This window comes from Eleutherodactylus coqui, unplaced genomic scaffold, assembly GCF_035609145.1.
Source record: "Eleutherodactylus coqui strain aEleCoq1 unplaced genomic scaffold, aEleCoq1.hap1 HAP1_SCAFFOLD_28, whole genome shotgun sequence".
NCBI lineage: Eukaryota > Metazoa > Chordata > Amphibia > Anura > Eleutherodactylidae > Eleutherodactylus > Eleutherodactylus coqui.
This window is the reverse complement of record NW_027101783.1, coordinates 1048497-1075287: the sequence shown is the minus strand read 5'-3', so window position 1 is coordinate 1075287 and position 26791 is coordinate 1048497. Positions and strand designations below refer to the sequence as shown.

Genomic DNA, 26791 nt, shown 5'->3' with positions numbered 1-26791 from the left:
TATATATATATATATATATATATATATATATATATATATATATTGCCATTAAGCCATAAATGTAACGGGTCATTACAGGGCACCTGTGAGCTGTATTAAGCCCCCCAGGACTATGAAAGATCCTTAGTGATGATCTTCATTCTTATTCCAGGTTAGGAAAAATAACTTTGATCGCTGAATTCAGACAGCAGTAAGGAGTCATTGGAGTGGAGCCTCTCGTCCAAACAGTCACACTGGGCAGTTCTTGTTTTGGTTTGGTTGATGTCCCACAGGCTGGGTACATCATCACAAGCCATTTCGAGCAGCATTTGGTGGAGTGCTCAGATGTAGCCAAGGCCAGTACACAGTGCATATGTAGAAGGGGACACTCCTGCACCACGTTAGTTCAGAGAGGGTGGTATCTCGCCAGCTTTGGGTCAGTTCATTTGTGGGATTTGTCTGTCCTCTTCTGACCAGGAATTGCCATTGTTCATCTTTTCTCTGTTAGTTTACAACAGGTCATGTGAGGCATGTAGATGTTGGGACCCACACACTGAGCATGTAAGGCAACTATATCACTTCAGGAGCATCTTTTTGCCGGGAGAAGCTGGAAGAAACAGAAGGGATCCTATACCAGGCCTTCTGTTTGCTGGGTGCATCACAGCCTGGTAACCGGTTTGCGATTGTAAGACAGTGGAGCTCTGGATTCACTGTTGGAAGCCTATCCTTGGCATCTATATCCAAGTCCGGATCTGTTTTTTTTCGAGCAATGAGGTCCCAGCGCCTGCCGCCTTCACTTCACTGACTTCAGGCTTGAGAAAGTTTTGGTAAAGCAGTGTTGTAAGTTGCCTTGGATTGCTAGGTACTATTAAAGTTTGAATGCAGGAGCAATGGGAGTTCGCCTTCAGTCCTTGCCCCAGCGAAGACCACTCTCCATCACCTGTCCCCCTTGCAACTGGGCCAATCCTTTTCAATATGGTCTTGAGACTAATGCTAGCCCAACGGCCTCCCAGGATTCTGCAGGCCCTCCAGTCAAAGACCCTCTTAACATGCACTGAATGCTACTTAAAGTGGTTTCTAATGACCTACTTAGCCTCTGGGATCTCAATCAAGCTGGGAGGGGGGGTGGACTGTCCAATGTGACTGTTTGGGAGAGAGGCTCCACTACCATGACTTCTTACTGTTGTTTAACTTTTTTAGTCAAACTAGGAATTTAACTTTAAAGCCTTATGTAAAGTCTGGTGTGTACCTATAATAATTGGGCTAATTCTACTGTTCATTGCTTTCAAATGACTAACCAATATAAAAAAGGCTGCTTTCAGGACCTAATTAGCATAGTGGCCAAGTCATGATAGGGTTGAGGACTCGGTGACCAAGATCCCCGATGTCATGCAAATCAATGCAGCTAGCAAAAATGCTCCTTGACTGTAGATTGTCAATGACTGTGCTGTTTGCTTAAAGCCTGGTTTAGACGCAATAATTATCGCTCAAAGATGTCTTTTGAGCGACTTTTGAGTGATAATCGTTGTGTGCATTTACAGCGCAAGGTGATCGCTCAAACATTGAGCGATCACTTTGTGCTCCGAGCGGGGTATGAGAAGACAAGTGGGGCCACTTGTCTTCTGCATCCAGCTGTTCTCTGCTCGGAGCACCCAGCTGTTATACAGCTGAGAGCTCCAAACGGGGTATGCAGAAGACAAGCGGGGCCACTTGTCTTCTGCATCCAGCTGTTCTCTGCTCAGAGCACCCAGCTGTTATACAGCTGAGCACTCCGAGTGGGGTATGCAGAACATAGCTGGACCACTCTGTTCTTCATACCCTGCCCTGTGTTCAGGGAGTGGAATACAGCTGAAACAATAGTATCAGCTGTATTCTGCTGTGAACTCCTGATAAGGCTGATTGTTCTCTTTCAGCATGCTGAAAGAGAATGATCAGTGATTCGTTAACGAAAACAGCACAATGTCAGTGCAGTTAGACACAACGATTAACCCTTTCCAATCCAATTATTTTTTCTCATTCATTCTCCCCAGCTCCAAATTAATTGGAGCTGGTGAGAATGGATGAGAAAAAATACATTTCCCTGCTTCCTCCTGAACTGACAGAGTTCAGGAGGGTGCAGATGCTCACTGCACCGTGGGGGGGCCAGCTTACCTGTCCGACGTCTTCCGCATTCTCCCTCTGCCTCCCTACTCGGCGATCATGTGACCGCTGGGTTCAGGTGGCACCCAGAGGTCACATGATCGCCGAGCTGGGAGACAGAAGGGAGAATGCGGAAGACGCCGAACAGTTAAGCAGGCCCCCTCATGGTGCAGGCTCCCGGCTCAGCGTTCATGTGACCGCTGGGGGTCAGGTGACACCGGCGGTCACATGATCGCCGGCCGGCATCTCTGTGCATTACATAGCGCTAATTGAGCGCTATGTAATGAGTAAAGGAGAAGGCAGAAAGGGTTAAAAACCCTTTCTGCCTTCTCCTTGGGGTCCTCGATGAGGACCAGTGCAGGAGTGCATCTGCACCCGATGTGTCTGATGATCGGGTGCAGATGCACTCCTGCACTGCAGTGTCGGGCCTGCCCCGACATCGGAGCTGTGGAGGGAAATTATGATGTCGGGGCAGGCCCGACATTGGATTGGAAAGGGTTAACGCTCGAAAGACGGCTTTGGGCGTTTTATGAGCGAGAATCATTGTGTGTAAATCAGCCCTAAGACCACTCAGCCATTAACATAGAATAGCCAGTGAACAACTGAACTCTTAAGGTAATTCATTTGCAGAATGCATGCACTTGCAAGACTGTGAAGATCTTGACCAGGCTGTGGCCACAACCCAACAGTGACTCGGTTGCTATGTGGGACCCTATTCTTAGAGATCCTTTGTTGTAGAATAGAAAACAGTCAAAGCTCAGGTGTAACTGGCCTTAATTTGACATAATCCTGAGCACAGAGCATAAACTATGTCTCATAAATACTAACATTTCAAATGCTGGCCATATGATTTTCCCCGACACACAATGTGCCTAATATATGAAGAGGCTCACACCTCTTCATATACTTGGCACATCTCGCCACCATCCACATACACCGAAATGTACACCGGGTGTCACCTGACGTACATTTCTGGTATAATTTCCACCTGTTTCTGCTAAAAAAATAATTATGCATAAATGTAGCGTAGCAGGGTGGCCATGCCCCCTTTACAGGTGCGTTTCGGATAATGGTGCAAACTTACCAAACCCTGTGCCAAATGTAGCAACTTTTTTACACCCGGAACTGACGTAAACGTTTTTATTAATGACCCCCTGTATGTATGGAGAGAAGCCGCCATGGCCCTCTGCATATTGCATCCCTACAACCTTGTCAAGTAATATTGTATTTACTATATACAGTATTTGTTTCTAATGATATATCACTAGCATATACCACAGCGCTGTACACAGATTAGAGTCAAATCATGAAGTCAAAGAAACCAGGATCTTTTGCTATAGGATAAACTTATTACTGAATTGTGGAATAAGTAATGCTTGTAAATTCCTAAATCTGCATTAATGGCTTCCTCTTAGTTAAAATCAGGACATTAATGGAAAACTAATATTAGCCTTGTCTCACATACAGAAACCATCAAGCAGGAAATATACAGCAGCAAAACAAGTTTTAACGCTCATTTGTGGCAGAACAGGCCTTTAATTCAACATTCGGAGACACGGATGCTTCAGCTATGGACTGGGGCCAGAGTAAACCATTGCTAAATTGATATAAAGAGGCAACACAGTCTGTAACTAGAACTTCGGTTATGAAGCGCGATGGTTGATGCCAATCTAACGTCTCAGACAGGCTGATCAGTGTGTATGACTTGTGTGATGTCAGCGGGTAGAACGGCTGGATTCTAGTGTCTAGAGTGTGTTGAAGTTTGTCTTTTTCCTTATAATGCCATGCAAATACTTCTGCCAGTATTAAGATCCACTGTATATTATGCTACTCCTTAAGGCTGGCACGCTTTGAGCATTATATTTTTGTTAGAAGAGTCATCTGAAGATCAAATGATCGCTCCTAAGACCCCCAACGATCAGCCGTAATCTAGCAAGTGTTCACTATTTCTGCAGTGCCATTCACAGAGAATGATCTGTCTGTTATTATGGAAGATGGAAAAATACCTCTGCAGCGCCACCTATTGGATGACGGCATTCCTGCAAATCAATGTGAGGAGAGATTATACTCTTCCCGAACCCACGTCATAGAATCCAAGCTAGAAACCTACCGCAGACTGATGAGAGGCAAAACCCCCGAAACAGCAGTATGTGTATGATTTTTTTGGCTCTTGGCCTTCAATTCCCAATCACTGTTATAAAGATTTGTATAAAGGGTCTGACATTGACTTGCAGGAATGCTGCCTTCCAATAAGTGGCGCTGCAGAGGGTATTATTCCATCTTTTTTTTTTTTTTTGCATATTTCCTAGAGAAGCAACATGATTTTCACCTCACTCACCTCATAGGTGCTCCCCTTAAGGAGAGATGATACCCTTCCCGACCCATGATCTGTCTGTGCAGTGCATTCAGCATGGAGAACTAGATCATGTCACATCCTATATTGTTTATTTTCTTTTATATCATTAAAGGGGAAAAGGATTTTTTGAACTTTTAATCTTTCTTTTTTTACGTTTTTTAACTTTATATTAAACGTTTTTTAGTTTTGTTTTTTATTGCACTGCGTTGCACTGTATTGTGCCTATAAGCATTATTCTATTAAGGGGTAGTGGAAGATGACTGATCTGTGGGCCTTCATTAAGGCACTCAGCGTCCATGACAACCCATCGGAACCCTACAATCATGTTGCATAGGGCTGATGGGGTGATAGAGGAAGTCTCTTCACTCTGTGTAACTGCTTATAGGCCATAGTTGCTATTGACTGCAACATCTAAGGTGTTAATTAGCCATGATCAAAAGTATCTTCAATCGCATTCCATGCTAAGGGAAAATTAATTTTTTGCTGTTGGTTTGCCCGCTGAGTCTGAATTGAGAGCTGATATGTATGAGTGGCTCCTGTTCTTGCGGACTCAAGCCATATATGTATTTCATGGATGACCATTCATTTGAATAGCTTCCATGTAATACTATATTTTGACTGGGGCTTCCCTTGGCAAAACGTCTGTTTACTGTGGGTCGCTCCAAACTGAAACAGAGTAAGACAACACCTTTGAAGGGATCATGTCACCAGGTTCATAAAGTTTGACTTAAGGTCCATTTACACATACAGATATCTTTCAAAAGATTGAAAGATCTGAGATCGTTTTGCATAAAAGCACTAATAGGCACTAATTGCTATTAGTACTTATCAGCTTCATTTGCATGCAAATGAACTTCTGAGAGCTGTTACAGGACTCAGCAGGAGGTCTGAGCTCTGTAATTAGCTGTATTGTTTAGCCACAGGCTCCCCTAGGAGAATTCAGCACCATGGACAGCAGACACAGTGAGGTCCTGCTAATCAGCTGTTCTGCTGGCAAGGATGAGAACTGAAACAGCTGTAACAATGTTATCAGCTGTTATCAGCTCTCTGTGGGCAGAACACAGCTTAGGGTCCTGCTGTTCTGCTGAAGGACTGTTTTCAAGCAGAACTGACTTGAAAGATGGATACATATAGACACAAAGATTATTTCTCAAAAGAAGGCTTTTGAGTGATAATCATTGTGTCTAAATGGGGCTTTAGAGCTGAGCTCTGAGTCACGGAGGCGGGTCACTCTGGTCTCACCCCGCCCAGCTCTCTCCCTATACACAAAAGGGGGTCAGCCTGCATGGTGCGGGCAGGCATCAGCCGGCATGGCCCGCTTCCAAGTCTCAGAGTCAAACTTCATGAACCTGGTGACAAAATTCCTTTAACATTTCTTATACTGATCATCTAAATACAAGTTGATTTATTGAAAGCTATATTCTGAGAAAATAGCCATGTATGCCTTGTCTTGCAGAATTGTGCAAATGGGAATTGTTAATGATGCCCCTCTGGTCTGTGCCATAAGACAAAAAAAGGTTAACTCATTTCAGAAAACAACCTCAGTCCTAAACATCAAATCTCAAGCAAAGGGTCTTTGCAAATAAATAAATAAACTTGCTACCTAAGGCCGCCTGCAGACGGCCGGGTCGGATCCGACAGCGAGAATTCTCGCTGCATGACCCGACCCCAGCGCCTGCAGAGAGCAGCACGTACTCACCCGCGGCCCCGGCTCTTTCATGTGCCAGCTGCTGGGCAGCCGGCGCATGCGCAGACCGGAGCCGGCGGCGGGTGAGTGACGTTTCTGTGCGGGGCGCTGCGAGCCCCGCACAGAAATAGAGCATGCCAGCGGTTTGTTTGCCGCGTGAGATTTCGCGGGGCCATCTGAATAGGATTGCGTATGTTAATGCAATCCTATGCAGGCTTCCAGCGGCGTAAATCCCGCGGGAAATCCCGCCGCGGGATTTCCGCCCATCTGCAGGCGGCCTAAGGATTTATCAGTACATTGCAACATTTCCAAAAATAGGTCAGTCATTTCTGGTAAAAAAGTGAATTTTTTTTCATGATCTCATGAAGCTCCTCGTTGAAATATTATGTCCAAATGGCTTTCACAGCCCTATTAGGAATTACACCCACATTGAGATGCTAGTTTCCGGCTCTTGCAATATCTGTTCCCATTCCAGAATGAACATGTCATCCCGTTATGAAACAGCCACACACTTTTACTGCCAGGAATCTTGTACAACACATTGTAAGGTATCCAAAGATAATGATAGAAATGCATCTATTACATTCATGCATGTGCTGATTTTTCTACATGGAACAGATGGGTCTCGATGAATAGAACTAATGAAGAAACAATATAAGTGATACTTGTACAAATTGTTGACATATTTACTCCTCATTGTAGGTTGTGATTGTCAGTGGACATCTGGACAGCTGGGATGTTGGGCAAGGAGCCATGGATGATGGTGGTGGAGCCTTTATCTCATGGGAAGCGCTGTCCCTCATTAAAGAGCTGGGTAAATATTTATACATAGAGTCATCTACGCTCAATTTTGCTTTTAGTCATTTGTTGCTTTATAGATATGTTATGGGGGTTTTAGTTTTTACTGTTCCTTTGTTAGTCTTCTCGCATTTCCTTATGGCTCTCATATGAATCATGTTATAGTGGTGATACAGTAATTGACCCTCGTATAAATTTGGATCACTGTCTAATTTTAAACCATAGAGCCAACATTTATGTGTATTTTGTATTTCCAGTCGTATCAACGCAACATGCGGCTTGTGATTAGACAAAAAATGCATGACTGCTATTCACGTGGGTAGGCACATTGTCACTTAGGCCTCATGTCCACGGGAAAAAGAAGAATTAAAATCCGCAGCGGATCACCTGCACGCGGATCCGCGTCCCATAGGGATGCATTGACCACCCGCGGGTAGATAAATACCCGCGGATGGTCAATAAAAGTGAATTAAAAAAATTCTGGAGCATGAAAAAAAATGGCCATGCTCCATTTAGGTGCGGGTCTCCCACGGGGACAGCTCCCGCAGGCTTCTATAGAAGCCTATGGAAGCTGTCCGGATCCGCAGGAGACCCGCGCCTGAATTAAACTCACCTGCTCCGGGCGATGCAGATCTTCCTTCCTTCGCGGCAGGATCTTCTTTCTTCAGCCCGGCGGATGTGCCCGGCGCATGTGCGCGGCACACAGCCGGCGTGCCGAGGACATCCGCTGGGCCGAAGAAAGAAGATCCGGACGCGAAGAAGGGAAGACACGCACGGTCCGCAGCAGGTGAGTTTATTCTGATTTTACTGCCTCATGTCCGCGGGGCAGGAGGGACCCGCTACGGATTGTCCATGGAGAATCCGTAGCGGGCCTGATTTTCCCCGTGGACATGAGGCCTAAGTCTACTGTCCTCCCATAATAGTACAGTTCAAAAGATGGCAACTCCAAATATACATAAATCAAGGAAAAAAAGAGTATGATGTCATCAATATTAATAAAAATATACTAATAAAAATATACAATATGACACTACTAGATGAGCAGGGAGGGTTAAAATAAATCTAAATACATATTGCAGCTTCTGATAAAGCAATAAATAAATAAATCTTGTTATTTGTATAGCGCCAACTTATTCCGCTGCGCTTTTAGGTCATTTTTATTTTACCCCCCACCAAGCTGGGTACTCATCTTACCGCCCTCGGAAGGATGGTAGGCTGAGTCAACCTTGAGCTAACTACCTGAACCATGCAGGGATTGAACCTGCAAACCTTCAGGTCGTGAGTGAGAGCTTAGGACTGCATTCTGCTGTCTTAACACTCTGCGTCACACAAGACTTATAGAAAGACCTTCTAACAAATTAAAAACGTGTTCCATAATTCATTGTAACCATATTATATACCTTTGTTATTGGACCAATCGAGTAAATATAATTAGAGCAACATAAGTACAAAACAATTCCAAAGAACCTACAAATGGTTAAGGGTACCTTTCCGACACGCATTTCACATTTTGCTCAGGGGGTATGGAATGCTGTGTCCCCTCAGATCTAAATATGCTCACAGCACCCCGATGGGACCTTCCATAATGGTACCGCAAACAAACCGGTGCATGCACCTTAACGCCAAAAAGAGGAGGTGCATGGTGTCCATGCCACTAAAAATGAGTGACGCATGCACAGACTATATGAAAGGTCCCACGCATGTGCATAGCAAATGTTGAGACCATGCAACGTCGTACACACCTACATGCACCGTCCTGCACATGCGAACCATGCGCATACAATATCAACTCAAAATATACTATGGACTTCCAATAATCTATGTATATATTGTGACTGCATGACCTAAACTTTTATGTAATCAAAACATTGCATATGTATATAATTAGTGCCTGAATTTACAATACATACTAATTAAATACGTATCATATAAATAAATACAATATCAGAGTATAAAGGCTCTCTGCTGTGTGCACGGAACATGTCCAGTAGTGTACAAAGGACATAAGGCTCTTAAGTATGGTACTTAACGGGCACCGCATGCTACCGTATAGACTGTGTTGGCTGGTGTGTGCATTGAGATCATTCACTGGGCAGGGAGAAAAAGTAGGTAAACCCCTGTGTTAAGTTGATGGATAATGTATTTTTTTTTACATAGCTCCCTAATATACTGTATAAACATAACGTAAGACATACTCTGCTGTCCCTCAGCTCCTGGTCCACCACCTGGTCCCCACTAGTCTTGACTTTTAAATGCAGGAAGGTGGTGATGATGTCACAGATACCAGGTCCATGTGATCGCTGCAGCCTTTCACCAGCTCACTTTAGCTGATGATTAGCATGCAGCAATCACAGGACCTGTTGCTAAGCAGAAGCAAAGAGCGGCTGGGAACAGAAGCTGCACTGGAGGAAAGTATGGCTTTTGTTAGGTTTGCATAGTACATTGAGCAGGTTTTTTTACATTGTTTCCAATAACCCATTTAAAGGCCCCTCCAAGAGCTAATTGGCAAAAGGTGATTCCCTTTTGCAGATGATTCTGGAAGTGTGGTCTTTCATGGGTACTTTGCCCATTAAATAAAGGCATACAAAGTCTGGTTACTGGCAAATTTGTTCTTCTCAAGAAAAAAATGATTAATGTGATCTATGACAAGAAACTTACAGAAGACCTCAGAAAATGTGTCATTGAATTGCATAGGAGATATGAGAGTTTTGATATTGAAGGGTGGTTTCAAGTCACAAAACCACAGAAGAATTTGGGAATATAAATTGATAACAACCCCCCCCCCCTCCAACAGTAATTTAGGGACCATAAAACTTTCACTCCGCTATCAGTGCCTAGACAAAAAAAGTTTGTTTGCTGTTGCAGAATTCCTTTTAAGTGCGAACCAATCACAACCATATCTGTGCCTTGTCATAAGTATGTATGTTATAAGTGTGTATAAATATCCATGCCTCTTCAGATCCAATCCATAAGCCTGAAGAAGAACCCCTGCGTTGGTTCGCAAGCTCGCTATTATTACATCATGTACTTTTGTTAGCCATTAAAAGGTATCATATCTACAAGATTACGTGGTTTCTCTTGCTGGGAACAATCACATTGAATTGCATGAAACTGGAAAAGACTATAAAAGCATTGCTGAAGACTTGGGTGTGCATGATTCTACAATTAGACAGATTATCTACAGATGGAGAAAATTCTGAATTGTTGCTGTCTCCCTAGGAGTGGGCGTCCTAATTAGATCATTTTATGTGTACAATGGACAGTCGTAAAAAAGTGAAAAAGAATGCAAGAGTTACAGCGAAACACTTACAGAAAACTCTAGAAAAACCTCTGTTCAGGTGTTCACTATTAGAAAAACACAAACAAGAACGATGATCATGTAAGGACATCACAAAAGAAGATGCTGCAATCCAAAAAAAACGTTGCGGTCCATCTCAAATTTGCACAAGACCACCTGGGAAATGTGGACCGATGAGACAAAAATGAAACTTTTTAGTACAAATGCACAAAGCTATGTTTGGAGGAAAATAAAAACCCTGCACCCCAGCCAAAACCTCATCCTATCTGCGTAGCATGGTGGAGGTGACATCATGGTTTAGGACTGCTTTTCGGCCTGATAACAATAAATGCTAAGGTGTGGCAAAACAATGTAAAGGAGATTGTAAATGCAGCTGTTCATGGCCTCAAGCTGGAAAGATAAGGGTGATGCAACAACAATGATCCAAAATGCAAAAGTAAATGAACTAAAGAACAGTTAAAATGCTTGGAATGACCAAATCAGAGTTCTTATTTAAACCCTATCGAAATGCTGTGGTAGGACCTTAGGAGGGCTGTGCACGCAAGGCATTCCAGAAATATTGATGAACAGAAACACATTTGCATGGAGGAATAGTCTACAGTACCTCCTCAGTGTTATGCAAATCCTTTTTGTAGCTACAGGAAACATTTGGTAGAGGTGATTGCTGCAAAAGAAATCTTCAGATTATTAAATTCAAGGGTTCACTTAATGCCCATTTAGACAGGGTGAATGTTGGGCAAATGATGCCCGACACTCGTCCCCCCATGTACCCACTCACATGCTTTTACACAAGAGCGAGTATTATTGCTTCACACCGGGCAGCTGGAGGAGAGTCCTCTCCTCGTGCTCCCCTACACCTCTCCATCCACTTAAGATAGCGGCCATTCAATACTAAACGACAGCTATTTACACTGAACTCTCATAGTTCAGCATAAACAATGGGCCATGAGCTGAGCTATGAGAGTTCAGTGTAAATAGCAGCTGTTCAGTACTCAATGGCCGCTATGTTAAGTGAATGAAGAGGGGCGGGGGAGCACGAGGAGAGGAATCTCCTCCAGCTGCCTGGTGTGAAGCAATGATACCCACTGCTGTGCAACAGCACGTGAGCGGGTATGTGTGGTGTCGGGCATCGTTTGCCCGACATTCGTCCTGTCTAAATGGGCCATTATTTTCTCTCCCTGCAAAGTGAATAGTTACTCAATGTGCTCAATAAAAGACATGTAAGATACAACGTTTTGTGTTAATTCAGCCAAATAGTTTTTTGTATTATTGTGAATTATTTAACAATCCGATTACATTTTACTAGCAGTTAATGGAATATTACAAATAATTCCAAAGGGGGTTACTTAATTTTACTTGCAAGTGTATTGCATGGATTAATAGTTGACAACACCCACTCCCATGCTTCTAAAACATATAATAATAATAATAATAATAATAATAATAATCTTTATTTGTATAGCGCCAACTTATTCCGCAGCGCTTATGTACATTATGTACACATATGTAAACATATGTACATTAAGTGTCTTGTATTGGGATTGGACAGGCCCACAGGGGAACAGGTGAATTCCCCAGTGGGCCCTGAGTCAGGAGTAGGGCCACAGCCCACACACATACATGAGAAGCACACAGCACAGTACAGTTGCTGCACTACAGTACATGAGGATATTATAGGCAACATACAGCATCCCAGCCAGTCCACCTATACGTCCAAGTAATAAACTGGCTACTTTATCTATCCATGTAGACACACAGACTGGTTGAGATGACATCTATGTACAGTGGCAGGCACACGCTGGCCTGGATATGCCAAAAATGCAACCAGTGGGATTCCCCCCTATTAGATGAAAAGGGGTCCACCAATTCCTGCTCCATACCCTTCAGTGGAGACAGGGCTGCATGTAAATCCTCTGACCTTTCCATTGAAGTATATTGGAAATGCAGTAACTGAGAATTTTAAAATGTGAAGTGTAGGTGTACAATGGGCCCCCACGATAAATGTTACTGGTGGGCCCTGGGTACCCCTGTCCTACACTGGAATTCACCTTGACATTTGTGTGGGACTGCCTGAGGGTAACAAATGAACTGTGATCCATGCTGTTGGTATGGACTACCCAGGTAATACCTGCTTTCAACAATTTTCTGAAGATTTCTTACATTTGCACTTATATTGTGCAGCTTCAGTAATATATTGCAAGTTATGAGACTGCTTCTGCTTTCATATGCTAATTTTTATTTTAATCCTTGCCACACTGCGCTGCTACTCATTAACTCCGTTTCCTCCAAGTGAGGAATACATCCCTTATTGCAGTTCAACATCATTTATTACATAAACAAATGGTAGGACTGACGTCTCTGGAGTCACACTAACTGACTTAATTGAGTTGAAATGTGTTCCATAAATAACACCCTTCACCCTCCACCAGACATGTGGGCAGCAGCGTGAGGCTATGAAGGTCTGAACCAAGTGAGGGTTTCTTTGGCACGTCTACACTTCTGCGGGTTTTATTTAACTTTTATGCAACTGCATTTGGTTTTTCACCTGTTTGTCCTAACAAGTGCAGTATTAATTAAAACATTGTGTAATCATTTAATGAAAACCCATATGCAAATTACGTATATGAGAAATCCGAGTTAAAGGGAACCAATCAGGCTCTATAAACTGCATAAACTTAGTTTATGGGCTCATGCAGCGACCGAGACACGAGGCCCACACTGAGGAGCCGGCGGGGTAGAGATGGCGCTTGTCACGGTGGTTCTATTAGAGTCCTCCCCTGAGGGACGCACGGAACCTTGGCCAAGTCACCGCTAGGCCTCTTCCAGGCAACGCTGGGACAGCGGTAACTTGTATAAGGATGTGTAGTGGACCGTAGAAGTTGTCACTCGTGACGCCACTGTTCCTTCACACTGTTGATTCTCCAGCGGTAGAAATAAGAGAGTCCACACACTGTTATACCTCAATCACTGGGCACGGGCATTGACTGGAACTTTACTTATGATAATACAAGACTTCACACGCCAGTGCAGGAATGACAGTTAAGCAAGGTCGGAGAGGAGAACGCAGAATGGCATCAGACCTTCAGGCTAAGTTATCTGTAAGATTCCGCTCCTGGAAAGGGGAGCACTCCGGAGGAGGACGGGGGCAAAGGAACTCTCCATTGACACTGAGGGCTCAGTCACACGGGCGCATCTGGGCGCCGATGCGCCCATCTTCCTGAACGTAGAAGACGGCCGCACTGCAGGTACGGACGATTCTCAGCACCGCCGACAGAAAGAACACATGACCGGCTCCATTGCCGGTCATGTGTTCTTTCTTCCGGCGCTGCGAAGAGTCGTCTGCACTGCAGGTGCGGCTGTCTTCTACGTGCAGGAAAACGGGCGCATCAGCGCCCAGATGCGCCCATGTGACTGAGCCCTCACTTGTACTCTGTGGCATGAACACGGCATGGCAGACTCCTTTTTTTTCTCTCACTTCAACTCCTCAAAGGTGGTTCCTGGAATGGTAGGCCTCAGGATACCTCTCTTCTGCTTCCATCACTTCACCACATGAGGATTGAAGCTACCCCCATGTGGCCGGCACTCTTCACTGCTTTCTCAGGAATCAGGAGGAATTGTAGAACCCCTGTAATTTGCTTTAAAACCTATATTATTTCACTTTCCATAGTCCCTTTATTTCGGTGTCTTCCCACTATTCCATGCTTTGAAGCATTGCCCTCTATGGGAGGACACAACACATTCATCAAGGTACTCCTAGTTCATCAGTATAATACCAGGTCTGTAATAATGACTGATACTTCCACAGAACGACAGGAGAGCCGAGCAGCCTGACAGTAATGGGTCTTTGACAACACATATGGGAAATGTAATGGCTGCAATAAATAGTCATCCCTGGCATCTGTTAGCCATAGGTGAGTGCGACAACTCAGAAATGGCAGAATAGCATATAAAAACGAAATAATCATACAACGCAGGGGCTCACGGTGTATTTACAGGTAGTTTTACTATTTCAGGAATACAGTTAAAGCTCCTGCCTCTAATTAAGATAATGAAATCGACTACTTTTTTTCAATATTGCAAATTCTAATTTAACACAATCCCAAATTTATGTTTTTTTAGTTACTAATTGATGAAGAATAGTGTCTGTATGTTTCTATGGTGCATAAACATTCTCAATGATTGACTAGGGAATGATGCATAAGTTCCACAACTTCATCTCTCACCATTATTACACGAAGGGTCATGGAAATATTAGATTTCCCAATTTTGTCCATGTATGAGCTTCAAAAGGAAAGGATGACCGAATAGGAAACGTTACATTACTTCCCACTCAGTTTTCACATGATCAGCAAAAGTTTTCCATATTTAGTTTAAACAGTCTCAGAAAGTAATCTTGAGGTTCTTGGGAGCTGCTCTGTACTCGTAACCTAGTATTTTAGTGCTGAGCGTAAAGCCTATGTAAAATTACATTTTTAACAATGTAAAAGTTTTAACGTGCACGTGTCCTGGATGGGCATTTAATTCCGTTCGAAACATTAAAGAGGTTTTTCAATTATATCAGATTTTTTTTTTAACGACTCCAGAGAAGATAGCAATATAGCATAATAAAAAAATCATTTCCCATCTTGTAACTTTCCCCGCGCTCCACTGCCACCGATCCAGTTCACACTGCTTTGGTTCTTGCTAGTACAGGAAGTGATGACATTGTGTCACTCGCAGGTAGCTGCTTCCCATCATATCCATGCAGTGTAAGCGTGGCTTTAGACGGGACTACTGTTGGGCTCATAAGCGTCCAACAGTCGTCCCAACGACCATCACTCCTGTGCTTTCAAGCAGGAGCTTTAAACCGGTCTCACGCAACTGGATGTGAAATGCAGATTCCGTGATCGCCGTCCCTGCGGTAATACATGGGTATTTGTAAGACATGGACTTTCAAAGTTTCGCTCACATTTGCGTGTAGGAATTGCAGATTCTGCAAGCAGAAGAAAAATTGCAGTCTGCTCTATTTTACTGCGTATTCTTTGCATACGGGCTCCATTGATCTCTATGGATGCGTTCGATCCGCAGTGCATGTGCAGTTAACATTGCGTATAGGTGTGGATTTGTACACAGATTGCTAGGAAACCAGATAACAAATGGTATTAAGAAAGCAGGAATTTGTAGACAGACAGTGTAGGACGGAGTCTGGGGAGCAACACACCATCCCAGACTGCTGCCTGCAACTTCCGCTTATTCTTCTGGGCTCTTCCTACACAAGAATAAGTACTTGTTTTTTTTAGTGGTTTTTACTACTTCCAAAATAGTAGTATAAAACCAGCCAAGCCTAGAGAGCAGTATTCTATTCTGAAGGCTCTGAGGACATCTCTTACTATGACAGCTCAGGGGAATGTCGCCTGGGCGGTCGCCTGAGTTATGGAAGGGTGTTTCCAGGGGGTTGGGCTTCTTCCTGATGTCATTCACTGCTTGCGATCTTTCTTCTACATGGACGATACGCTGTCCATACGCATGCACACACGACCATATGCAATTTGTTTTCGCCATCATTCGTAGGTCTTGATCTGCAGATATCTGCACGCGGAATCCGACCCCCGCGTGTGAACCCGGCCAGAGGCGTTCAATGAATGGGGGCAGAGAACACCGTAGATCTCCTCTGGCCGCCCACCTCCGTTTACTGTGAGCAGGCAGTCACTCAACGATAAATGTTTGCTTGTTTACACTGAACATGAATTCACTCGCTAGTCCCTTCATTTCACTGAGCTGAAAAGGAACTGGCTATCAACTAATTCACATGGAACAGTTGTGGATCGGCTGCAGATTTCATAATTTCAATTGAATTCAAATTGAAGGGGTGAAATCTGCTAGAGATCTGCAACAAACTCTGAGACACAATCTGCCCCAAATCAGCTACATGTGAACACACCATTAAAGAAGAACTGCTATGCAAGTACTAATTGAAACTTAAAGGGGTTAACCAGCTATTAAAAAAATGATGGCCTATCCTCAGGATAGGCCATTTAAAGGAACTCTGGGAGCCTCTTTTCATATTCACCCTAATCCATGTTCTTGCGGTATCTCCCGGCAAAGCAAGAGCCAGCGTGACTCTTTTTAGAAGGCTGCGCACACGCATTTCCATAGAGATGAACGCGAGATGTGCATGCACAGCCTTCTGAATATTACAGTCACTTTGGCTGTGCATGCTTTACCAGAGAAACCACAGGACCAATGGTATATGAAAAGAGGCTCCCTGGACTCCCCGATACCTAAACTACTAGCACCATAAGTTAGTTTCTGGTACTCCTAGTTGAAGACAGGTTCCCTTTAATATCTGATAAATGGAGGTGCACCACCTGGCACCCCCGCTTATCGGCTGATTAAAGGGGCCGCAGCCCCAGTGCAAACATCACAGCCCCTTCAATGTTTACATCCGAGCATAAATCTGTGAGCGCTGAGAATGCCGTATTATTCATACTGGCCGTTAAGAATACTACAGGCTTACATTGACGTGAATGAGCTGGACTGCATACCTTTGATTTTCGCTGGATCCCCACGGGTCAGTTGATTCAGGTCTTCAGACAAGCTTTAATCACATCTGAACTGAACATACATGAAGAGGCTTGGAAACAGTCAAACCTCATTTTCCTTTATCTCTTACTGCTAAATTATTCATAGTTTTGTAAAGTCACTTTTTTTTTTATAAAGATCTAATGTATTCAAAATGGTGGCACCTATTGTATATATGTGACAAGGCGCCAAAACCCATTCGGCAGATACTATTCAAGAGAAAATATAGAAAGGTGACAGATTGTCTTTAAATACTATCCCCATCTATTGTTATCCGGGGTGAGGGACCGGCAATGTTTCATCTAGCTTCCAAAAGAGATTCCACTGGGTGTCTTTGAACATCGACAGTGCTTCTTATTTAGTGACTTTTTTACTCTCATCTATATATAAACCATGAAGGTTTGTACTAGCAGTAGGCTTTCAACATCAAAGATGTGCAAATAATTCCAGAAATACCTTCCCTTGGCTAAAGGAGTTAAGATAACATACACTCCTGTTATTTCTAAAGACCAGCAGGATCGCAGATACATTGGGGCAGATTTATTAAGATTGAGGTTTCATATCCGGCCAAAAAAAAAAATGGTTGAAGTGAATAGTGCCGAATTTAGTAAAAGGCATCTTAATAAATTTGGCTTATTTCTGACTTTCCTAAGGTGAGGAAAATATAAAATGTATGTGTTCTATGTACTATGACTTCACAGGTAGTATAGCATTAGGACTAGAGATGAGTGAGCATACTCGCTAAGGAAAACTACTCGGGCAAGTAGTGCCTTATGCGAGTACCTGCTCCCTCGTCTCTAAAGATTCGGGTGCCGGCGGGAGAGAGCGGGGAGGAACGGAGGGGAGATCTCTCTCTCACTCTCTCTCCCCCGCTCCCCCCTGCTCACCTCCGCAACTCACCCGCAGCCGAATCTTTAGAGACGAGCGGGCAGGTACTCGGATAAGGCACAACTCGCTCGAGTAGTTTGCCTTAGCGAGTATGCTCGCTCATCTCTAATTAGGAGAGAAGGAACTAAACTGAAGGTGAAATCATTCTGTACAAGTACTAGGAGGAGAGTGGCACCGATGCCAACTACAGCGGACATGGGGTGTTGGGATGTTGTGATGTGAAGCTTTGCACAATCCCATGTTCTTTCTTGTGTGTTTATGCATAGATGTATTAAGGGTCCTTTTAAATGAGCCGGTTTATCGCTTTAACAAGCGAGTGACGCCACCGCTAGTTCGTTTGAACATCGTTGGCTCGTTCAAACAAGAAATCATTGAGAATCGTTCAGTCTTTCACATTTGCTGTAGAAGTCACTGAGAGGGACTGAACGAGCGCCGGTTAAACAAAACAAGTGAATGAGCCAGAAATGATTTTTATGAGTCGTTGGCCCACATTTAGGCTGAATGATTAGCGTTCATTTTCACTCAAATCGTTCCGTCTTGCACTTATTTTCTGTTTTGATTTCTTTAGTTCTCCTAATACACTAATTGGTTCGATAACTTTTATGGAAACAAGCAGATCCATCCATTAGATAAGCAAATTACAAGATATACAAGACTTTGGAAAGCCAGAGTCAAGTTCCATTGAAAAAAGGACAAATACCCTTATCAGAATAGAGCAATGTGCGAATAAACACCTCAAACAAGACGCATACAAAACTGAACAATGCCAACAAAGTTTAAGAATGGAAGGGGGTTCAAGGAGAAAATAAAGAAAAATGTAAAAGTTAGTAAAGGAGAGATAGATCAATTTACAAATAGAAGAAAATGATGGACCACACCACACTGAGGAATACAAGAGTTCAACAATTCCCTAAAAGAGGAAAACTCTTTGAAAGGGTTGTCCAATTACTGTAGTAGGAGGTATCGGGTACAATTTCACATCTGAAGAAGGGATAGTTATGATGTTTTTTTCTGCAAGATCCATTACCTTGACGCTGGTAATGATCAAATCACGCTTTCAGTCAAGGAATTCGTTATACACATTTGAAGAGTTACACCATATGGAGGAACTTATACCAGCAGATTCCGGTTTGTTACCGGACAACATTTCTTCCGCAGAGATCTATTTCCCCATCATTGTGCTGGTGATTGTTGTGTAAGATAACATCAGCAGAAGTCATCTGAATGCTGCAGCATCTCCATTCTGAACTCTTGGCATCATGGCACCCAGGATGTGAGGGCCAAGAATATGGGCAGTGAGACTGCAGCCTCTGATTGATTGGCTGCAGCCGTAAGGGGTTTTCCCCTGAAGTCCTCTTCCACAACAATCACCGGGAACATAGCGGGGCAACATCACTGGATCCCCCGTGGACGAGAACAGGTAAGTACTGCTTTGTTTGTTATTTTAAGACAGTTGAAGCTATTGCAGAAATGTTGTCTGGTAACTGGACAACCCCTTTATACCAAAAGCCAGATTTGCCAAATTCCATAATAGTTATCGAATAAACTGGAATTTGCAGTTATAAGTTCCTCTACACGGTGCAGCTCTTCAAACGTGTAGAACCATTTCTTGACCGAAGGAGTGATTAGAGGATTCCCCGTGTTGAGGTATAATCACGCAAGTAGCTAGAATAAATAAAAGTAAGGCTGGTTTCACACCTGCGTCTGGGTTCCGCTTTCCTGCTGCATTCGGGGAATCCCTGCTGCTCAACGGCTCCATCTCGGGACAGAACCAAACGGACCCCATTGACTCTAATGGGGTCCATTCAGTTTACATTTTTGGATGGAAAAAAAAGTGTTACATGCAGTGCTTCTTTTTCTGGTATTTTGAACTGGATCTACGACGGAACCTCCAACCGCAGGTTCCAACACAGATGTGAAATCGACCTAATAATCCCTTCTTCAAATGTGAACTTTTTCTGTACCACCCAATACACTAAACACATCAACTTTGACTGACATACGATCGTACGGATCAGTAGTGCGTCCTAAGCAACATTTGAATGCAGAACATCTTTTATACCCTGTAAAGGTCCAACGACCCTTCCCTCCACACCGCCACTCTCCACTACCCACTTGTGCAGGAACCTGCAAAACGGGTCTACTCAACTGAATGGGCTGCATTGTAATTTTTTGCACAGCTGGAAGTGCAATACTTACCAACGTGGAAATATTCTTTAACCCTATGTAACTAATAACCCTAATTATAATAAGAGCCTTGTGATATTTCTAGTGACTTGCCTATATGATGTTAGAGACACATTCTAAGTGATCGGAACGGCTACTAATATTCACCTTGTCTCGGTAACAGAAGCTCTTCTAGATTATAACCTCTCTCCGACGATCAACTCTGTACCGTGCGTTACATGACTTGTGTATAAAACAATATATTCTTATTTTGTGAGGCCTCAACCTCTAGCAGACTCTCAGATATGTGTCACCTTCTTCTCAGCTTACCTCCTGAGGAAACGTCTCATTCTTCTTTATAGATTTCTGATCCCAAGTCATTCCACTATCTTTCAACTTTTGTCACATCAAAAGTGTGTCTGGGCACAATTGCCTGCTGTTGGCTATTGCTGTCTCTCCGGCTTGATGCTCTATTACAGAGGTGGATGGATGGTACTGTATGTCAATCACACAATCAATCAACCAACCAGCCCTCTTTATTATGTGCTCTCTGTTCATCGCTCCGTGCTCCTCGTAATAGAACTGTCATTCCTTGTTATATTCTTTACACAGGAACTGTCCCCTCATTTCTCTTGCTGGCACATATAGACAAACATTATATATAGTTTTATATTTTCTGCGTCTGCTATAACATCACGAGTGCATTGCAGTTTATGCAGAAATAAAAATATTTCTTGCCCCTAGTAGCAAAACATTATAATATTACATCTGTTTTCTGCCTGACTGTTCCTTCCACTGAAATGAATAAAACCCCAAGAAGAGAATTTTCATTCTTCGCAGGTGCATGTGACGGTCATTTAAGTGTCTTTGCCTCAGTTTATGAATACCTTCGCCGTGCATGCAATCCAAAAAGACATTGAAGCAACTGTGACCTGATTATGGCAGTGGCATATGGTAAGAATTGTCATAATTGTGACAAGTGGGAATGAAAGAGACAGCAAGGAAAGAGAAGTGTGGCAGGTGATAGAACAAAGCTGCCAGCCCGAATGTATGCCAACTGTGAAGTTTGGTGGGTTGGACTCTTTAGTTACAGAGAAAGGAGGAGCGCACAACTGGGGCATCTGCCCCAGGTTCAGCCATTATTGACGAAAGGGGGCTGACACATCAGCTGCTTCTTAAACCGTCAGAGGCAATAATAAGTAAGATTTGATACACATTCCACTTTTGTCTTATTTCTTGCTGCAAATCATATTCTTGTTCAAGGAGCTTTACAAATAAGGTCACATGACTAAATCTGTACAGGTACCAAAGGCATAGTAACTTATTCCCAAAGACTTCTGCTCGATTCACAACCTGATTGGTTGTTTGGGTTGGCTGAATTACAATTCCAGCAACCTGATTGTTTGTTTAGGTTGGCTGATTCACAGTGATTGGTTGGGTTAGAACAACCAATCAGGTTGCGAATCAAGCAGGAGTCTTGTGGAATAAGTTAATATACGTCCCGAAGCCAGAAGGCAGAGCAGCAGTGCTCCACAGAGGATGAGAGCATGAGCTGTTGTGAGATTATAAGGGGTCTATTCTTGGGCTCTATTAGTTTTGGAGGTGCAGAATTTGTATTTATGCGTTCTCTTCTGGGGTCTATATTAATTATGAGCTTAGATCTGGATGGATTTCAATTCTGTATTGTGGTGCCTGTAAGACAGAAAGAGAAAACCAATTGCAAAGTTGAAAAGTGGCAAGTGAGAAGCAGAAAACCGCTTTCTGCATCTGTAAGTCCTGTGTGACCGCTGCTATGACTGATGTAGGGCAAGTGTACTTGAAGTGATCTCCTTCTGCTACGATACTGTTCGACAATGCAGTCCAGGGCTGATGCTACGATTGCAGGACCATGTTGGTGAATGCACCGGTTCAGTGTAGATGCAATACAAATTACTAGTAAGAGCATAGCCCAATCAGAAGGCAATGCAATTTTCAGCATGAACGTATAGGTTGGAGTCGATCACCTCTTTGGATTCCTAGGACTCTCAAAGTGGATCAGTACCTGAATCTCCTGCAGATGACTGTAGATGACTTCCTGCATTATGTGCCCCTATCACAGCAGAAGGAGGTCATTTTGAATACTCTTCTCTTACTTCAGTGATAGCAGTTGACACCCTGCTACAGTAGAGCACCCAGTCAACACAACACTTACCTTAACTTGTTTTTCTGGATGAAGGGATCTGTAATGGCTTCCAGTTTTTCTGGATGAAGGGATCTGTAATGGCTTCCAGTGGAATAGAACTGTAGAACTGTTTTCTGCTGCAGTGAGGCAGTCCTACTGAATCCAGAACACTTGGGAGGACCGTTGCGCTCAACATGTGCTGCAGCGGTGCTGGGATCGCTGCCGGATTGACTAGTCTGGTGCTGGTTTTAGAGGTGGTTATCACCTTCTGGTTCAGTGGGTGTGATTTGCTGTGGTCGCATCTGTTGGTAATTAGCTGGCTATTTATCCTCGCTGAATACTGAGTGGCATTGCTGTGTATTCTCAGTTGCTCCCTGTCTGACTTGTCAGTGAGAACTTCTTGGACAGCTTGGTTCCTGCTTGAACGAACCAGTGTGCTGCTGCAGCGTCTCAAGCGAAGACTTGTATTTTGCTTATTTTTCCTTATTTACATTCATTTGATTTTTCATCTTTTGGTTTCGTCCTGGTCCACGTAGGGTTACCAAGGGCCCAGGAACGAGTGCCGGCCCGCACATAATGGAGCGATCAGTAGGCAGCGTTAGGTAGGGCTCTCTCCCTCGTCGTCACACAGTTAGGGAAAGACTTCATTTATTTTGTGTCGGTCATTGCACATTGGGCACTTTGGTTCATGTCTCGTCCACTTTGCTGGCTAATCTCAGGATTAAAGTTGCGGACGGAATTTCCGTGCAGAAAGTCTACACGGAAATTCTATGGCAATTACGCCCCGTGTGACCCCAGCCTTAAGATCCATTCACATGTAGCTGATTTTCTGCCAATTTTGGTGCAGATTTGGGTGCACCAGATTTCACCCTTTCAATTTAATTTGCTGCAGATCTTCCCCCAAATTCGCAGCAAATCCATTACGTCTGTACACATTGTAAACCGTTTTCAGACGAGGCTCTTGATATATATTCTCCAGTTACAATCAATTTTCAAATACTTGTGGTTGGTGGTATTTTTGTGAGCTATTTTTGTGTTACAACGTGTACATCGACTTTTTTTAATTTCTCCCTCCCTTCATCTTATTGTTTGTTTTGCAGTCTAATTTATACTTATACAATGCTTGTCAAAACTTTGCCATGAATGGTTTCTACTCTGTTCTTATTTTCTTTTCTCTCTCTAACATTCAATTAATGAAAATCATTTTCTAAATAATAGGTTTTCGACTGTTCACTTAGAGGCAGAACATTGCACAGAAAAGTTCTTCAAAGAGGATATTCTGTGCCAGCAACTGGGAGCCTTGTATCAGCTCATGGTTCTGCCTTCATTAACATTCAGATTTCAGAAATAGCAATATTCTTAAAGTGCTTTATGCTGGTGTTGCCTCCTTTGAAAGAACAATCTATTACAAGCAGCATCGTTAAAGGACTGTAGTTGAAGCCTTCTGCATTCTATACAGTATTTGCTGTAATACAGTATCTATTTTAGATAGTGAACCTAGCCTTAGATTTATCAACTTACTGTAATTCTTTACTCTTAAAGCTGTATGCATAATTAAGTAGTTCCCTTACTCCATCCAGTTTCGCCCTTATTTTCTCCAAGTCATCCCATAAATGTTTTCATGGATTGAAAACTGAGTGTACGCTAGTTGACATGTGACGGTCCACCGTTTTCTATAACTTTTACTATTCAGTGACACTAAGGTAGCCTTCGACCTTTCTAAGAGTGGCTTTACACAAGATCATCCAAAAAGTCGTTTGATAGAGCAAATGTAAGCGACGATTGTTCCGTGTAAACACAGTCACCAGCCCGGTGACGAGGAGAATCTGTTCACTAGTCGCTTTGTTTCAGCTCACCTAAAAAAAACGCTGGTTGATTTACTGTTTACACCCAATGACAATCATTGCCTTTCAACAACTAGTGAATAACTATTCAGGAAGGCGTGCGCTTGTTTGGCATGTGCCTCCCACTAACTGCTGATTGGCTCCTGGCTTTTTTAAAAAACATTTGTCCCTCCCACTTAATGCTCATTGGTTCCCGAAAACACATAAATATGTGCAAGTCATCCTTGACTGCAGCAGCGAGTGTTCACTCGAAGACCACTCACACATATTTGTGTGTGTTGAGTAGACTCGGCAACCAATGAGCGTGCTTTGCGGAGCGGCCAAGTGAACGTGCTTTGGGGAGAGTTTCAAGTGCACGTCCCCAAAGAACTTTTCAACCCACGTAGATGCTCCCATCAACTCATTCAGCAGTTGTGAAATTAAACAAGGGAAGAAGGATCGCTCTCTATAAAAGTAGACAAACACTCGAGTGAGTGTAAGGTTATGCACATGGGCGGGAGAAGTGGATATCCCCAATATACACTAAATAGGGTACTACTAAGGAAAAGTGATATGGAAAAAGACCTGGGGGTACTAGTTGACTGTAGACTTAACTGGAGCAATCAATGCCAGTCAGCTGCTGCAAAGGCCAATAAAGTCTTGGGGTGCATTAAAAGAGGTATAGGGCGAGGGACGAGAACATTATTTTTCCATTATATAAGGCACTTGTTAGGCCCCACATGGAATACTGTGTACAGTTCTGGACACAAGTACCAAGGAAAGACATTGCAGTGCTTGAGGGGGTTCAAAGAAGGGCAACCGAATTAATAAACGGAATGAGAGGACTAGAATACCCAGAGGCGCTATCCAAATTGCTGCTATTCACCCTACAAAAAAAGACAGTTAAGGGGTGACCAAATAACTATGTATACATACATTCGGGACAATACAAGGATCTCTCCCATGATCTCTTTAGACCCAGGACTGCGATGGTAACAAGAGGGCATTCTCTATGGTTAGAGGAAAGCAGGTTTCATCACCAACACAGAAGGGAGTTTTTTACTGTAAGAGCAGTGAGACTGTGAAACTCTCTGCCTGAGGATGTGGTGATGGCAAAATCGATAGAGGAATTTAAGAGGGGACAAGATGTCTTTTTAGAGCGCTATAATATTACAGGATATAGACATTAAATAACCAGCAGAGTTGTTGATCCGGGTCTTGGAGTCAGGTATAAACATTTCAAATGTTGATTCAGGGATTATTCTGACTGCCACTATGGAGCTGGGAAGGAGTCCCCCCCCCCCCCTCCAAATGGGCTAAATTGGCTTCTACCTCATTGTTTTTTTTGCCTTCCTCTTGATGAACAAGATGGGGTGGAAACAGGCTGAACTTGATGGACTTATGTTTTCTTTCAGCCTAAGATACTATGTTATTCAGACAATATTTATCCCATGTAAAGCCACCATAATCTATTTACTCATTAGACTCTTGACATAAAGTGACTTTGTACGTTGCGGATGACATATTGAGCGCTTGGGAATCCTAAGGAACAAAAGCAAAGGCTAATCACCAAGCTACAATGGTGCCTTCTCCAACTCTCCTTCTCATCCTCCCATCCTAAATACTGAGCTGTGTACTTGCCAACCTATCTTATTGTGCATGTTTTTTAAGTGGTCGGTGGGAACCCAAACATACGGGAAAAAATATCAGTAGCACGGAACTGCCATGCACCTTTAATGCATTAGTCAATTGTCTCTAGAAATTGTTTTACTAGATTTTGTTTTAGCCTTATACCATTTACTTATCCATATTCTACTGCTTATTCCATATTCTACTAACCGGGCTTATCTAAACATATCTAACGTAAGCCATACACGCTTTATTCCTCAATCCCAATCCCTATACACATATATACTCTGCTCGGCCAAGCGTGCTTGTATTCTGAATGGGAAGAGAAGCAGGTAGACACATCTGGCTGAGGCTTCTTTTCCTGAGAGCAAAAGGATTAGGCATCTTGAAATCCAACTCCCCAATCGTCTCCCTCAACTTTTGGTGTTGGGAGAGAGTCTGGAGATTACCATACATATTAGCTCATCAGAAGATCCCACTGGAATCATAAACGTAAGTAGATGTGGTTCCCAACTGATGGTAGGCATACCTAGAGTTTAAACCAGACACAATTTGATGACTGGCAGGTTGCAGGGTGTCACTACTTGTGTTTTTGGTTTTGCTCTTGAAAGTCCAGACAAATGTAAATGCAATTCATTGTGTTTGCACTACATTATACTGTTAATGAATGCAACAGAACTCGAGGCAATCAACAACAGGCCACTTGATCCAGGGGAAGAATACAAATAGGAACATACTTTGTTTGATTCTCATTAACTGGCCAAATGTGTGGAGATTGTTCACGTCTTGGACTAAACAATCCAATATGTGTTTTCTTCTCCGAACAATGGCTCATTGCACCAGACCACCGCACTGCATAAACTTGTTCCGTTACATTCAACTTTTTTCAACATGATTTTGCATTTGTATTAAAGACTTTTCGACCTCACACAGTCACAGATATCAAACCAATCTAATGTACTTCATTTGGAGGCCTACAGGCAAAAATAGAAAGATTCATTAATTGCCAAGTAAATGTTTAAATATGGCCACCACCCACAATGTGAAGACGTTTCCAAAATAGGTGGCAGTTTTTGACTAATATGTACATTTCCTGAAAGTATCTCATACATGGCAGATACATGTACGGTGTCACAGGGGGGTTTGGTCTGTAGAGTATCACACTTTGGAGATATTCTGCCCTAGAAGCAATGCCTTTTGAAAAGGATATCTCGGTAGTAGTGTAGTGTGTGGTGCAACATGCGGAGCCTCTAGGAAATGGGAGACATATGGAGGTATACTAAAGACCCATAGATGTCTATGGGCA

General features: G+C 43.1%; 1 protein-coding gene across 2 annotated transcripts in view; it reads left to right on the top strand.

Moving 5' to 3' along the window:
• LOC136591282 (carboxypeptidase Q-like) overlaps nt 1-26791 on the top strand; it is a 405344-nt gene that overhangs the window by 288117 nt on the left and 90436 nt on the right. For both annotated transcript variants that reach the window (XM_066588501.1, XM_066588500.1), the window contains exon 5: nt 6864-6975. In XM_066588501.1, coding sequence (XP_066444598.1) covers nt 6864-6975 — 112 coding nt within the window. The remainder of the gene's footprint in view (nt 1-6863; nt 6976-26791) is intronic.